The sequence below is a fragment of the Lygodium microphyllum genome, chromosome 19 (genome assembly GCF_053477565.2).
Source record: "Lygodium microphyllum isolate KBCC chromosome 19, Lygodium_microphyllum_v1.1.10, whole genome shotgun sequence".
In the NCBI taxonomy this organism is placed as follows: domain Eukaryota; kingdom Viridiplantae; phylum Streptophyta; class Polypodiopsida; order Schizaeales; family Lygodiaceae; genus Lygodium; species Lygodium microphyllum.
Window position 1 is genome coordinate 46,902,411 of NC_141153.1, and position 12,972 is coordinate 46,915,382.

General features: G+C 43.0%; 1 protein-coding gene across 2 annotated transcripts; it reads right to left on the minus strand.

The window, feature by feature from the left end:
• Window positions 1–7,693: 7,693 nt before the first annotated feature.
• On the minus strand, window positions 7,694–12,641 carry LOC148019829 (BTB/POZ domain-containing protein At1g63850-like). Of its 2 annotated transcripts, XM_087700011.1 has the most exons (3): window positions 11,122–12,641; window positions 9,545–10,470; window positions 7,694–8,875 (listed from the first exon to the last, which is right to left on the minus strand). In XM_087700011.1, the coding sequence occupies exons 1-2, from the start codon at window positions 12,550–12,552 to the stop codon at window positions 9,559–9,561; spliced, it is 2,343 nt and encodes a 780-aa protein (XP_087556137.1). In that variant the 5' UTR covers window positions 12,553–12,641; the 3' UTR covers window positions 7,694–8,875; window positions 9,545–9,558. The 2 variants fall into 2 exon arrangements, with proteins under 2 accessions (XP_087556137.1, XP_087556136.1); XM_087700010.1 differs by lacking the exon at window positions 7,694–8,875 and having other exon boundaries at window positions 8,886–10,470; window positions 11,122–12,640.
• Window positions 12,642–12,972: the final 331 nt, after the last annotated feature.

Genomic DNA, 12,972 nt, shown 5'->3' on the forward strand with positions numbered 1-12,972 from the left:
AAGTTTCAACTTAATTTCTCACATCTCGAGCAACTATTAAGACATTTTGTAACTATCATGGATAAGGTGGAGCTAAATTGATTCACAAGAAAGCACTCCCATGGAGCAATTTCAATAGTTCATGTCTCAAACAAGCCAAGATGCAATGTACAACAATGAGTTATATGTATTTTCCAAGCCTAGTGTGGGTGGGGATATTCCTGTAAATCTGTTTTTGAGCTAACCTCCTTCGATCACTCCTCACCCTCCTCAACTCAAACTATTTCAACAACCAAGATAGTTGACTATAAAGGAAACTATAACCACATACAATAATGTAATTATGTGCCCAATTCCACATAGTTCTTAGCATAGCCCCTCAGCCACAAGGACCACAAGTAATAAGTTCTTGTGATGTAATCTAGGGCACATGTGATGAGGTTGATATGATTCAAACCCAAGTATTAATTGTGCCACAATCTGAAAATGCCAACAAGCAACATCCACATTGAACCTAGTTAGAGTTTGATGCGCCAAAGCCTTATAAACCAAAGAGGGTGCAGAAAGGAAAGAATCAAGAAACCCCACCTAAGGCACAAGATCATGCAACAACTACACAAAAAGTATTTGCTCAATGGAAGTATGCATGGATAATATAGCTCATTCGCATCCATGAGGATAGAGTTCTCCAAACCACCAAAGTGAGAAGTGGACATTTGGCTACACAACAAGTATCATTATTACCAAAGTCCACCGACAAGGATGGTGATGCATGTAGCAAATGTTGGGGATGTGTCTATGAGTTATATAGAAAGAACAAGGCCCACAATGCTATTTCAAGCAATGATCACAATATCACTTATCGATGGTATGATCTTATGAGCAAATATACGTGGAATCATGCCAATGTTGTTAATGATGCACATGCATTGTCCATGAGTGGTTTGTCTTCATCTAAAGACAATACTATAACTATCTCCAATGATCTTGGCGCAAGTTCTTAGGAAGGCATTGCCTCTAATGAGCCCCCAAGGACTGTAAGTGACCATCCAAGGAGCACGCCAAAAGAATGGCAAAAGGATAGAGGAGTCTCTTAATGACATGGCTAGCACTACTCGATTAGTGTTAGCCAACCAAAAAGAAAACTCAAAGGAAAAGAAAGCATTCAAGGGGCGTAGGCTCATTATTATGGATACACTTGCCTTCTCTATATCCTATCTATTAAATGTAATCAAGAATCTGAAAAAAGATTGATTGAAGAAATGCTTTAAGGAACTTGAGTCTTTTTTCTAATATAATTTTAAGTCTAGTATATATCTCTCTTCAATTGTCTCATTAAGTTTTATCATATCTTTGACTAATGAATGGACAATGAAAGTCATCCGATGATTTGTATCCATTCTCTCTCTCAACATGGCTCAAGCAACATTGTCTCTTTGAGCTACTCCTCCAAGTTGATTGGATCTTGATGTCGGCTCCACTAATTGAGCTCTTTAAATTGCTTGTGTGGTACATGTGATAGTTAGTATAGCAACCTTTGCCAATCCATTCCTCAAACTATTTTGCTAGTCCATATTCTCACAAGGTGTATTATTTCTCTCTCATGTTCTACTATTACTTCACGTATCCATGCATCATCAAAGCTATCTCCGTGCACAATGCATATATTGTGTAGGACAAGGCATACTGCCACCATCTTCAAAAGTGTATTTTATACAATCATATCACATCTCCTCAATAATATGTGAAATCATACTTTAAGGATTCCAAATGCTCTTTCAACTAGCATTTGACTGCTTGATTGTATGTAGTTCCAATAATAATGTTTTGCCAGAGATAGTATGTAGGGCCATACAAACCCACTTCTCAACAGGTACTATTCTTCGATAATTCACATTCTTGCATCGCATTTGTGGTGCTAACTTCACAACAAGATATTCAAATGTGCTCTTGCTAACTCATAACTTGCTTTTAAACATTCAATTCGAATGACTCCCCAAAAGCCCCTGCCCCATAAAAATTGGTGGTCTAGGATAAGCCAAACATGATTGACAATCATGCAGTTGATGAGCTATTTTAGCTTGACAAGCAGCGTAACCTCAAGTCATACACTCCATCAAAACATGAAATTGCACACTATCCTCATCACCATCATCTGGATCACTTAATAGCTGAAACATTGCCATGACATCAACTACAACACCAATCCAACAAAATTTATTTGAAATGTATTTGAGATTCTTTAATAATTGAGGACCTATTACCTTTATTTCTTGTGGACAGATTATGTTCGGCTTTATGCTTTCTTGAAGCGGTCAATTCCTAATTACTCTAGCCCTATTTGGGTCTTAAGACCCTTACAATTATAATTTAAAAACTTTAGCTTTTTAATCGTTATTATTATTGTTTTTTGAACTACTTTCTTTAGCGGTGGAGCCTTTTCCACTTGAGAGTGGACTAACATTGCTAGTGTCTATTTTAGACAATCTTCGCTTGTTATTTCTTGAGTTAAGCAAACTACATTGGGAGGGGTGGAGGAATATATACCTAAAGCCCTTTGTGAGGGGGTTGAATCAGAGGTGAGTGATTCACACTCGACTCTTGCGATCTATTTTTGAACATCTCTTTGAGTTGTCTTCCTCCATCCTTTTATTATCTAAGTCGTTGATTTCCTTTTCAAATGCATCTACCTGCATTTGTGAGTCTTGGGAAAACTTAGTGCCATCGACAAAATCATCTCAATTTTTGGTTGTTGGCTACTAAGAATTCCCCATAGTTGACTAGGAGCATATTTGTTACTAAAATTAATCTTATTGTTATTGGGTTTTTTACCAAGGTTATTCTTCGTACTATTTGCTTTTATTATCTTATTCTTTACCTTTTAAAAGTCTTGCTCATCCACTATCAATGAGCCATCTTTGGCTTTTTCTTTTCTCTTTACCCCATTTGGAACAATATTTTATAAAATGGCCTTGTTTCATGCATTTAAAGCATTAGAGATTTTTATAGATTATCTATTGAGCTCTAATCAACTAACCCCTTAGAGTTCATGATCATGATAGTGTCTTTGGGTTTTTGATTGATATCTATTTCAATTAAAATGTGGTTGCCACCTAGGGTTAGTGTCAATCACTGGCCTTTGACCTAAGATCTTAGCAAGGAGGGTAGCTATGATGCCTAAAACTTGATGAAACGAGTCGAGGAAGTTGGGAATTTTACCCAAATAGGAACCTTAGTCAACTTTGGACCATTTAGGTCAAATGTTGGGTGCCACTTGAACAAGGTGAGGGGTACGTTACGAAGCATCCATCATCCATGGGAGAGGACCTATAGTGCCAATTTCCTTAGTCTCAAATAGAAAGGATAGTAATTATTAGGGAGGCATTGTGTGGATAGCACCCTATAACCTAGCCTCCCCAGTGCTCTTGGGCTATGGATATATATCAGCAAGGGCCCCACGGTTTTTCACGGGTTTACCCAATGATTGGATGATAGTGGGGCCCACAAATTTAAAGCCCCCTAAAAGGGGCATTGGTCTTGACGCCCGGACGATCAACCCTTGGGATTGAACCCGATACCCCGATCCCACACAAAGCTGCTCTGAACCACGCGCCCACGAATAACTTTGATGAAGGTAAGCTATCTCATTTTAATTTAATTTTTACAAAACAAAAAGGTTGCACAACCGGCAAGCAAGCGGGAGTAACCGACACATCCCCATAAAAGCAGGATCCATACTAAAATCTATCTTCAGCCTCTTGAATCCAAGTTCTCAAGTCCTCAATGGGGGGACATGCTTCCCTCTTACCAAAGCAACAAGGGATCTGTCATCTTCTTCTTCCTTCCTTTCCTTCACTTTCTCTCATTTGACTCTTGGAGAAACAAGGGTCTGTCATCATCATCATCGTTTTCGTTGTTATTCTGCGAGGCTTGGCTTCTGCTTGTGCTATATAATCTACGTATATGCAGGTGCCATCTCTCTCTCTCTCTCTCTCTCTCTCTCTCTCTCTCTCTCTGTGTGCATGGGGGTACAATGTTCAAAGATCTACAGGCTCGAGGGTGTGACAAAAGTTATAGAATTGTAGTTTCACGATGGCTACAAGGAAGATGGCTACACCATTTGCAGTGAAGCTACAAGAAGGCGGCAATAACATGCTCGCCTTCCTTCTCAAGTACCATCTACGACATGTTCATCTTCATGTGCCTCTCTCTCTCTCTCTCTCTCTCTCTCTCTCATACAAATGAGGCTATGGAAAACATGTGCTACAGGCTCGCAAAGGAGCTTGGCTTAGAGGATAAGGCAAACGTGTGCTGCATGAAATCCAAATCATGTAGCTCTCTCTCTCTCTCTCTCTCTCTCTCTCTCTCTCTCTCTCTCTAACTGTGTGCTTTTATTTTGTAGCTACCATGATTAGTTTTTTTAGTCGTTCTCTTGTAGTGAGTAGTCTATGATCGAATTGATCAGCTACTTATAGATCACTTCGTTCAGGTATGGAGCCATCAACTAATGTCTGAACTACAATTAGTTATGCATCATAATCATTAGCTCCAACTATATCCTCATCGGTTAGCAACAATTCCCAAAATATGGCGTTGATCGCAATGATGTTTGGCATTATGGGCACAAGCTTGTTGAAGCTTGTTTAGCTTCGAGGGCGTTGTTAGGGGGCCATGGAAGTCAATATGATTGTGCAACATCGGCTGCAGGAATGTCTATGGTACTGCAGGAATGTCTATGGTACTGCAGCTCCACACTAGTCAGGAAGATACTGATGGAGATATCCGGATTTCGAGCTTGTTAAGATACGATGGCCTTAATCTTCTCTCTTCTTGGTGCGTTGTTTGCCAAAGGCAGAAGTGCAGACAGAGGAGGAGCCCCCATGGTTGCAAAACATTATTTGAATTATCTGTATTTATGGTGATGATGGTACAATGATATGAGAGCAAACCATCGGCATTCATACAGTAGGAGAAAGCATAAGGAAACTTGTGGGTGATTGGCGAGATACTGACGGTAACAAGTCTACATACCGTGTTGCTTTGAAGCAATGGACTAGGGTAGCAAGGCAACTCCATCGACGTCAATGAATCATCATGATTCAATCTCTAGCATATCACAGCGTGAGTCTAAAGGATATCTCAGCATAAAACCACTTTGAAAAGGGAATCCACTTGATAGATGGTTTTTCTCAGTGTAGATGATTTGGGAGATATAAAGGGTTTTGGGCCTTAAGCAGAGGTAATGGTGGTGTCAGCCCCTGCATCTAAGTTGAGCTTTGGCACCCCATCGCCTGCAACTTCGATGTCGAGCCAACTCTCTAGGAGAGCCATTGGTCAGCCCCACAGCTTCGTCGCTCTATATGGCCCGCATGTAAGGCCTAAGGGCAATTACACACTACCCCAGAAGGCTGAGGCAATTGTCTACCCAAACAGTTATACATTAAGCACCGTCTAAATCTGCATGGGAAAGGGGTTGGCCCAATGGTATGGGATACTCCCTCTCGTAACTGTTGCTAGCGGCTCAAAGCATGTCGACCGCACAAGCACTTGGTTCTTAAAATGAACCATTGTGTATATTGGGTTGCATGTGGATTGAATTCTGGGCACGACAGATCATATTATCCATCAAAAAGTATCCATCACCCACCATCAAAGGCTAACCCAATGAAATCATGAGACGTCGCTTGACAAACACCTCTTTTTGCAACGGCCTAAGATTGTGCAAGGAAGGAAAGAAATCCCTCAACTTTACCAAAATGGTATTGTTTTTGTTGTGGTTGGATAACAAATAATGCCTCAAATTTCTCAATTTTCATGAGATACAGATTACTTTCATCAATAGACTTCCTGGTAGACAAGTCAATTAGGTGTGCTCAAGTTGTACTTTCCTAAAGTCTCTTTTCTATGCCTAGTACTGAATCAAAGATGTATTATTAACTTTCAAACAAAACTCCTCTGCTTAACAATTAAGTGTGATGATTTTAAGTGTGAGCACATAAGCAATGTTATTGCTCGATAACTTTTGCACTTAGAAAAAATAAAGTTACTCTCTTTGTTTGTTACTTGGTATTTGAAGTGTACATTTGTATTCATCTTTGAAGGAAAATTTGCACGTTTTCACATTGACAACTCACATGCAAGACAATCCACCTTACCACTACATAAGAGGGAGAAAGTTACTAGTACTTGGGGCTTACGCTTCATTGTGATTGCACAAAGTTTGAAAGGCCAACTAAATTTATGCATTTAAGGCATATTGCCAAAGGTTGTCTCTAAAAGCTTCATGTTATTGGTTCATGAAAAGGCATCAAAAACTTATAGCTCTTTTCATTCAATAGCACTACTAAACTACCCTTAAAATAGCCATTTCCACAAGCACTAGCAAGGTCTCGAAGGATTTTGGTAGACCCTCTTCTCCCTAGTTCCTCTCAACATGAGCAAATGGGAGTGGGGATATCTCAGTCCCACTACCCCCACTCCCACTTAGTGCAACATGGCTCTTATTATGCAATTCACATGCAAGACACTCCACCTTACCACTACATAAGGAAGACTAGAAAGAAAGTTTATTTAACATCTTGTAGGTCTCAAAGGTAGAGAGAGAGAGGGAGGGAGGGAGGGAGGGAGGGAGGGAGGGAGGGAGGCTGGGGGGAGGACTATGGCCTTACAATGCATATCTTGCATAGATGGCTTGTGTTTAAGCCTATATAATAAAAATTAGGAAAGAGAGGTGAACTTTAAGTACTAAATATAGGACCATGTGCTATTCACTTGAGCTCTTCTATGGCACCTAATGCTTCTACTAAGAGGTATATAACAATGCTTTGAATGTCTACATGTGTATTTGAAATCTATAAGTGCTCAATGTTAACTATTGGTAGATTCATCAACATAGCTAAACAATAGCTTTTTACATGAAGTATCTTAGTACATTTTTGCAAAGCAAACCTACCTTAGCATGCTTTGTATTTCCAATTTCAACTTGCAAAAATGCTTTATAGTAACACAAAATGTAGTATTGCAAGGATTTTATTCACAAGCTTATGGTTTGAATCAAAGCAAATACATCTACTCTAAAGGAATATATCAATCTCATATATAAGTCACATAAATACAAGAACATGATAAGCTCATATCATGATGACAAAGCATGTTGTGTATGTCATTATGTTGTAATTATGTAACAAGGACATCAAAAAAGACAACCATGTACTCGAACAAGCATATGCACGCACTTATCTGACAAATGAGCTCTACATACTTTATTGCATTCATTTATGTAACTTGCTCATCTACACAGTTATTTGTCTAACAAGTGAGCTCTACATGCTTTATTACGTTCATTTATGTAACTCGTGTTTGTACATTTAACTACTTACATGATTCTATAGGATCAAGGTGGATGCCAAAACAATAAGAAATGTGATACTTCTATCCCCTTCAAAACATTCTTTCTTGTTCGCTTTGGCCTCAGAAATCTCAATTTTTCTATTTTAGTTTATTTCCTTGATATGGGAGATATTCTCTTAGAGCCTTGTAGCTTGAACTACAATGGAAGCAACATGGGGCTACTAAAAATTTAGTATCACCCTTCTTAGGTTGCGATCACACTTAAAATACCCTTATGCAAAGGAAGAAAGTTACTACATCATATTATTAGAAGCTTTTCTTCTGTACATGTTACCCAATCACTTTCGCTCTTAGGGACCAATAAGAAGCCTTAGGGTGCAAGCACCGATAAATTGAAGGCCCCCAAAAGAGTTTCACCTTAAGAGGACAAGCAAGGTCCATTAAGTTATCACTGAAGAATGAGTCACAAACAAGCTCCCCTTGGCTAAGTGGTTAATTCCAATGACGTGTTGCACCCATATCTCTCCCTCCCTGACGAAGGTTCAAATGTCAACGTGCTAGCTTAGACCTGAAATTCCTCTTTCATTCCCATGTGGCCTTTCTTTTTTTGGCTCCCAAAAAATTGTAACACTACCACAATGAGAGCCCATGTTTGTAATGCTTTAAGTGTTGAAATGGAGATTTTTTTTTGTGGGAGCTTCACTTTGGAGTAGTAAATCGAACGAGCTATCAATTATGCAAAATGGTGGGGAATCATCAAAGCACATAGCAAACCATTTTTGCTGCAAATCTATTGCCCCCCATACCCTAGTATTGCTAGTGCTAGAACCATTAGTACTTTCATACGAGCTAGCACAAGCTTGCAAGTACTTTGGAAGGCCTAGTTTCCCATCACTACACTCAAAAGGAGCCACGAGATATTACACAACACAAGGTTTGTGCTATAGCCCTTGGAGCCACGCCAAGGAAATACTATCAAAGAGAAATTTCCTAATTTTTTCGGGCAGAAAGTTCTGCCTGCTGATCTTTGAGAGGATGTAAAAATTCTTTAACCTAATAAGTTTCGCATTAGAAACAAAAAACCAGTGGTACTAGAAAGGCCGGGAGACTTTTGATTATCCACATGTAGTGAAACTCAGCTAGTCACACTGGCCTCAGCTACGACAGGAGGCACTGCTTGCCTTCTGTTTGAGTTGCCTTTTCTTTTGGTGGTTGCATTTCGGCAGCGGGTAAGAAAGCAGGAATGTACAATTCTTGAGACTCTAGTTGTCAAGTTTTTGGTGAACTTTCAACTTGTTTATAAGGACAGCTAGTATGGTTTTTTCACCAAGAAGCATGGATTGCTCATCTATGGCCTTGCAAGCTTTCATAGTAGGTCTTAACTGGGTCTTGTTTACAAGCTTGATGCATTCAAGGGCCTCATCCCCTGGCCCTAACGTTTACGAGATGTCTGGTGAGAACCTTGGTCTCACGAGAATTTTGCTGCACTTTGGTAATTATGTCTGGTGAGCCAAAATATATGATTTTGGTGAGACTCTTCCTCATCCTGTTGCATAAACAAATACGCATCAGCTCAATGCGAGCACAAACTTTTTACTTTATGAGATACATCCTTTCTTCTTCTAAACTATATGGCCAAATGTGCCCAGATGGGCATGCAATCAATGAGAGCCGCAAGGTTGAAAATTGAAATCCGTTCCTTTAAAAACCTCGCTTCTCATATTTCAAATGGAAACAACCTATGGGGACGGATACCACTGTTTTGGGCCGGCTTCTGCTTTGAAGAAGACAAGAACGGGCAGTTGAAACGGTTGGCCCTCTAATTTCTTCGCTATCAGACAGTAAGATGGGCGGGTTTCTGCCATATCTTGGATCTCATGGAGGTATACAATGCATAGTTGCCCTGTGAGGCTAAAAGCTTGACAACCCCAGGAAACGGTAAGAAGTTGAAACAGTTGAGAAAAGCAGTGTAAAACGCAATTAGCACTGGAGTACTAATTCCCTGATCTCTGACGAATCAAACTGTCGCAGATGTTGACAAACAAATAGACTGTAGCCAACCGGACAATAGGAATTACTCCTCTCAAGTATACTGCTGGGGGTACTTTCAGGATACTAAGCAGCACAGTTACTTTCAGGATAGTAAGCAGCACAGTGATGACTATACAAAAGACTGTTTTTCTTGAATAAGGAGGCAGAACCAAAATGATCATACCATGATTGAGACAGTCAGTCCTCTGCACATGGCCTCACGAATGTTCTCCTCCACCAAACCTCGAATGCTCGCTGAAGGTTTGGGCAATCGTCCCCATGTACCGAGAAGCGATCAAACCAAGAAAGGAGGATGCTCTGTTGCCGCTTCAATGGAAGAGTAAGAATTGTCTGGCTTATGCCATCCTCCACAACGTTCTTATCCATGCCTTTGCAACACCTGTGCATCCATCCAAAATCCTCAATTAATGGGGGGAGCCATGTCTGCAGCAGCAGGTACCTCACATCAACAGGGCACAGCACCTGCCCTTTGCCTATTGCTACGCACAGCCGCGCAGTCAGCCGGCTCACTTCAAACCGAAGCATGGTGGCCAGCTGCTTGTGGATGCTTGCTAGCTGTGCCTGTTCAGCCCACATCTTCACAAAATCGTCAGCAATATGCCTGTCAAGGAGAATTTCAACCAACCACTGCAGATTATCTGCCTGGTGTGCGATTTGCACCACCATTGCCCCCCTGTCCTCGTTCCCTTGTTTAGTAAAGTCCACTTTGGAGGCCTGCACAAAGAGCCCTAGCAGGGCATCCAAGCATGTCTTACAAGCCCTGTACAAGCTCTCTTTGCTCACATCCACACACCCACCATGCTGAGACATGTTCTCCCTCAGCATCTTAGAAACCAAAGTTTTCATTTCCTTGCGTGCTTTGTTGTCCTTCCCCTTGATCACGGTCTGGATCAAGCGAACTAGGATTTCCTCTGAAGCCCTCTCCTCTCTCTTGAGCCGCCTTAGCACATCAGCTGCTACGTAGCCATCCAAATGGAGTTGCGCAAGGGTAGACCTGACTTTCTCTTCTTCTTCTTCGCCCCATGGTGCAGCTTCTAGGTACTCTAAGCATGAAGCTATGCAAGGTTCAAATAGTAACAGAGCTGCAATCTGCAGAAGGAATAAAGAAATAGAAATGAATAAAACTAAGTAATCAGTAACACGGGTAGAACGTCCAGTCCGCAAGAGCAGACTGAAGATGACGTTAAGCAACGCTAAAACTTGAGCATTCTTAATTACATTAGCAAGACATTCGATAAATTTTGGAAGATATAAGGTATTGATAGCTCCCACATTTTCCCATGTGGGAAAGGGGTTGCAATCCTTGTTTTTCAAATTGATGTTCAGCATCATGAGCTTTTGCTCAAAAGGCATCCCATACCTCGCTAGTGCGTTGGGAGCAGGGGACTACCGTATAGTGTTCAATATCATGAGCTTCTCAAGAGGCACTGCATTACCTAGCTAGGTGTCGTTGGTTCCCAAGGGCAGGGGCCTGCCCCAACCACACCTGGCCAAGTATGCGTTTCCTCCCTTTCAGAAGCTCATGATGTTGTCGTAATTCACAATGTGAAAATTATAGCGGGAATTTGTCTAATTTGACTAGAGCAAGCTTTAGGTATGAACTTGCAGCGTTTCATAATCGCCTGTCCAATTGCCAAGTCTGGTTGTGAACCCTTGCAGCTAACCGAGTGGCATAGCCCAAGCGCATTGAAGCTGGCTCTACAAAACCAAGAAATGCAAAATACTGTTATCGGAACACACCTGCAGGATCCCAATTACTCTGCCAACACTGCATCGCAGGAGTCGGGATTTGAGGTCCCTGCAGCAGTATAATAACTGAATGGTCTCTTGGTATGTCTCCAGGTCCTCGCAGTTATCGATTTCCAGCAAGTATGGCAATGTCTTGTGCTGCTTGCACCAAGTCTCAGAGAGGCGTGCAGCAAAGAACTTGCTGTGTTCGACAAGATAGCGGCGATGCAGGTGAAGAGAGACAACGCGTCCGTCTTTTCCCTTCAATGTGAGTGTAACATCGCTCGAATCACTGTTGTTGAAGAGAGGATGGCAGCTAGTTGCCACAGCATATCCACTCAGAGCACCATGACTGGAGCGTGACCTGAGAAGGCTGGGCATGGGGTAGTGAGCTGGACCTTGAGGACATGGCGGGGATCTGTGTTGCAGCTGTTCAGGTTCGCTGGACAGCATGTCAAGGAGCGTGTTTGACCGTTGCTTGTCCGGTGGGGGAGACGACGCGGCGAGGCAGCTATTGCTGGCAAGGCTTTGTCTCGCATTCAACGGCGACATAGTGACAGGCTGTGTGGCTGTACCAGCCGGCAAGCCAGAAACCCTAGATTTTTGAGAGAATGTGGTGTCTTCACAGGCAGGAAGCTTAGAGGTAGACTGCTTGTCAGATGCTGCTGCTGCTGCAATGGAGTCCTGAAGGGGGGAAACCCTACCAGGAGAGAGCCTGCGCTGAGTTCTTTCAAGGAACCCCTGCTTGATCAGAGCCGAGACCTCTCCGGACTTGAGAAGCTCCCACGGCGTGCATGGACCAGCCTCTTGACTGGCAGGCTTGAGCTTGGAAGCCTCGAGAGAGGGCAGGCCGGCAGCGTCAAGGGGAGGGACGCTGCGGTGCCAGCGGACGAGCTCCTGGCGATGGCGGCTTGAGATCTGCTTGCTGTGTGCAGCAGCGCGGTGCGGTGGGCGGCGGTCGTGCTGCTGTGGCGACAGGGGCACCTCCTCCTCCTCTTGCTGCTCCTCCTCCTCTGTGGAGGCTAAATCCTGCTTGCTGCAGGCATGGCAAGGCCGGCGCGGGGGCTCGACAGCAGCAGAGCTGCGGGCGGGGTTGGGCCTGCGACGGCCCAGGAGAAGGCTGGCGACGTGGCTCCTGCTCTTCTGAAGGCGGGAGGGGTCCTTAGGGGAGGAGAGGGAGAGGCGGGGGGCTTCGGGAGGGGAAGGAGATAATGGAGGAGGGGCGGGGTCTTGATGATGAGAATTACCAACCGGGGGGCATGAAGGGGAGGGGGGCAGAAAGCCCGGTTGGAGGGGACCCGGTAGGGACACGCAGCACAGGAAGAGCGGCGATGGCGATGAGTTAGCTGACGGCGAAGACGATGATGACGACGCGGAAGACGACGACGACGAAGAAGGGGGATGCCATGGCGACGGTGATGATGATGGAGGCGGGGCGGCCATATTCTCTCTCTCTCTCTCTCTCTCTCTCTCTCTCTCCTTTTGCGACTGAGCCTTCTATGAGAGAGCGAGAGACCCACCTAGAAATGATGGGGAAGACGACAACCCAGGTCTTCGAAGTTCAGACCAAAAGGGCGGGAGCCCCCTAGGCTCATACTCTCACGAACCTTGTACACTTTTTTCTTTTTTGGATCGTTCGATATTTAAATTTTCAAATCCTCGCCCTTTTCGGAGGTTTTTCCCTGGTTAGCGTGGCTTCACACGACAGTTAGACGCATATTGGACGCGAATAGATTTGTTCGGTCCTTGCGTCCCGCATCCCCTAAGGTGCACTCGAATCTAGAGTTACATGCATACTATTATTAGATCCTTTCACAATAAAATTTTGATATTTTCCCATTTGAAAACATGGGTTCTTTTACC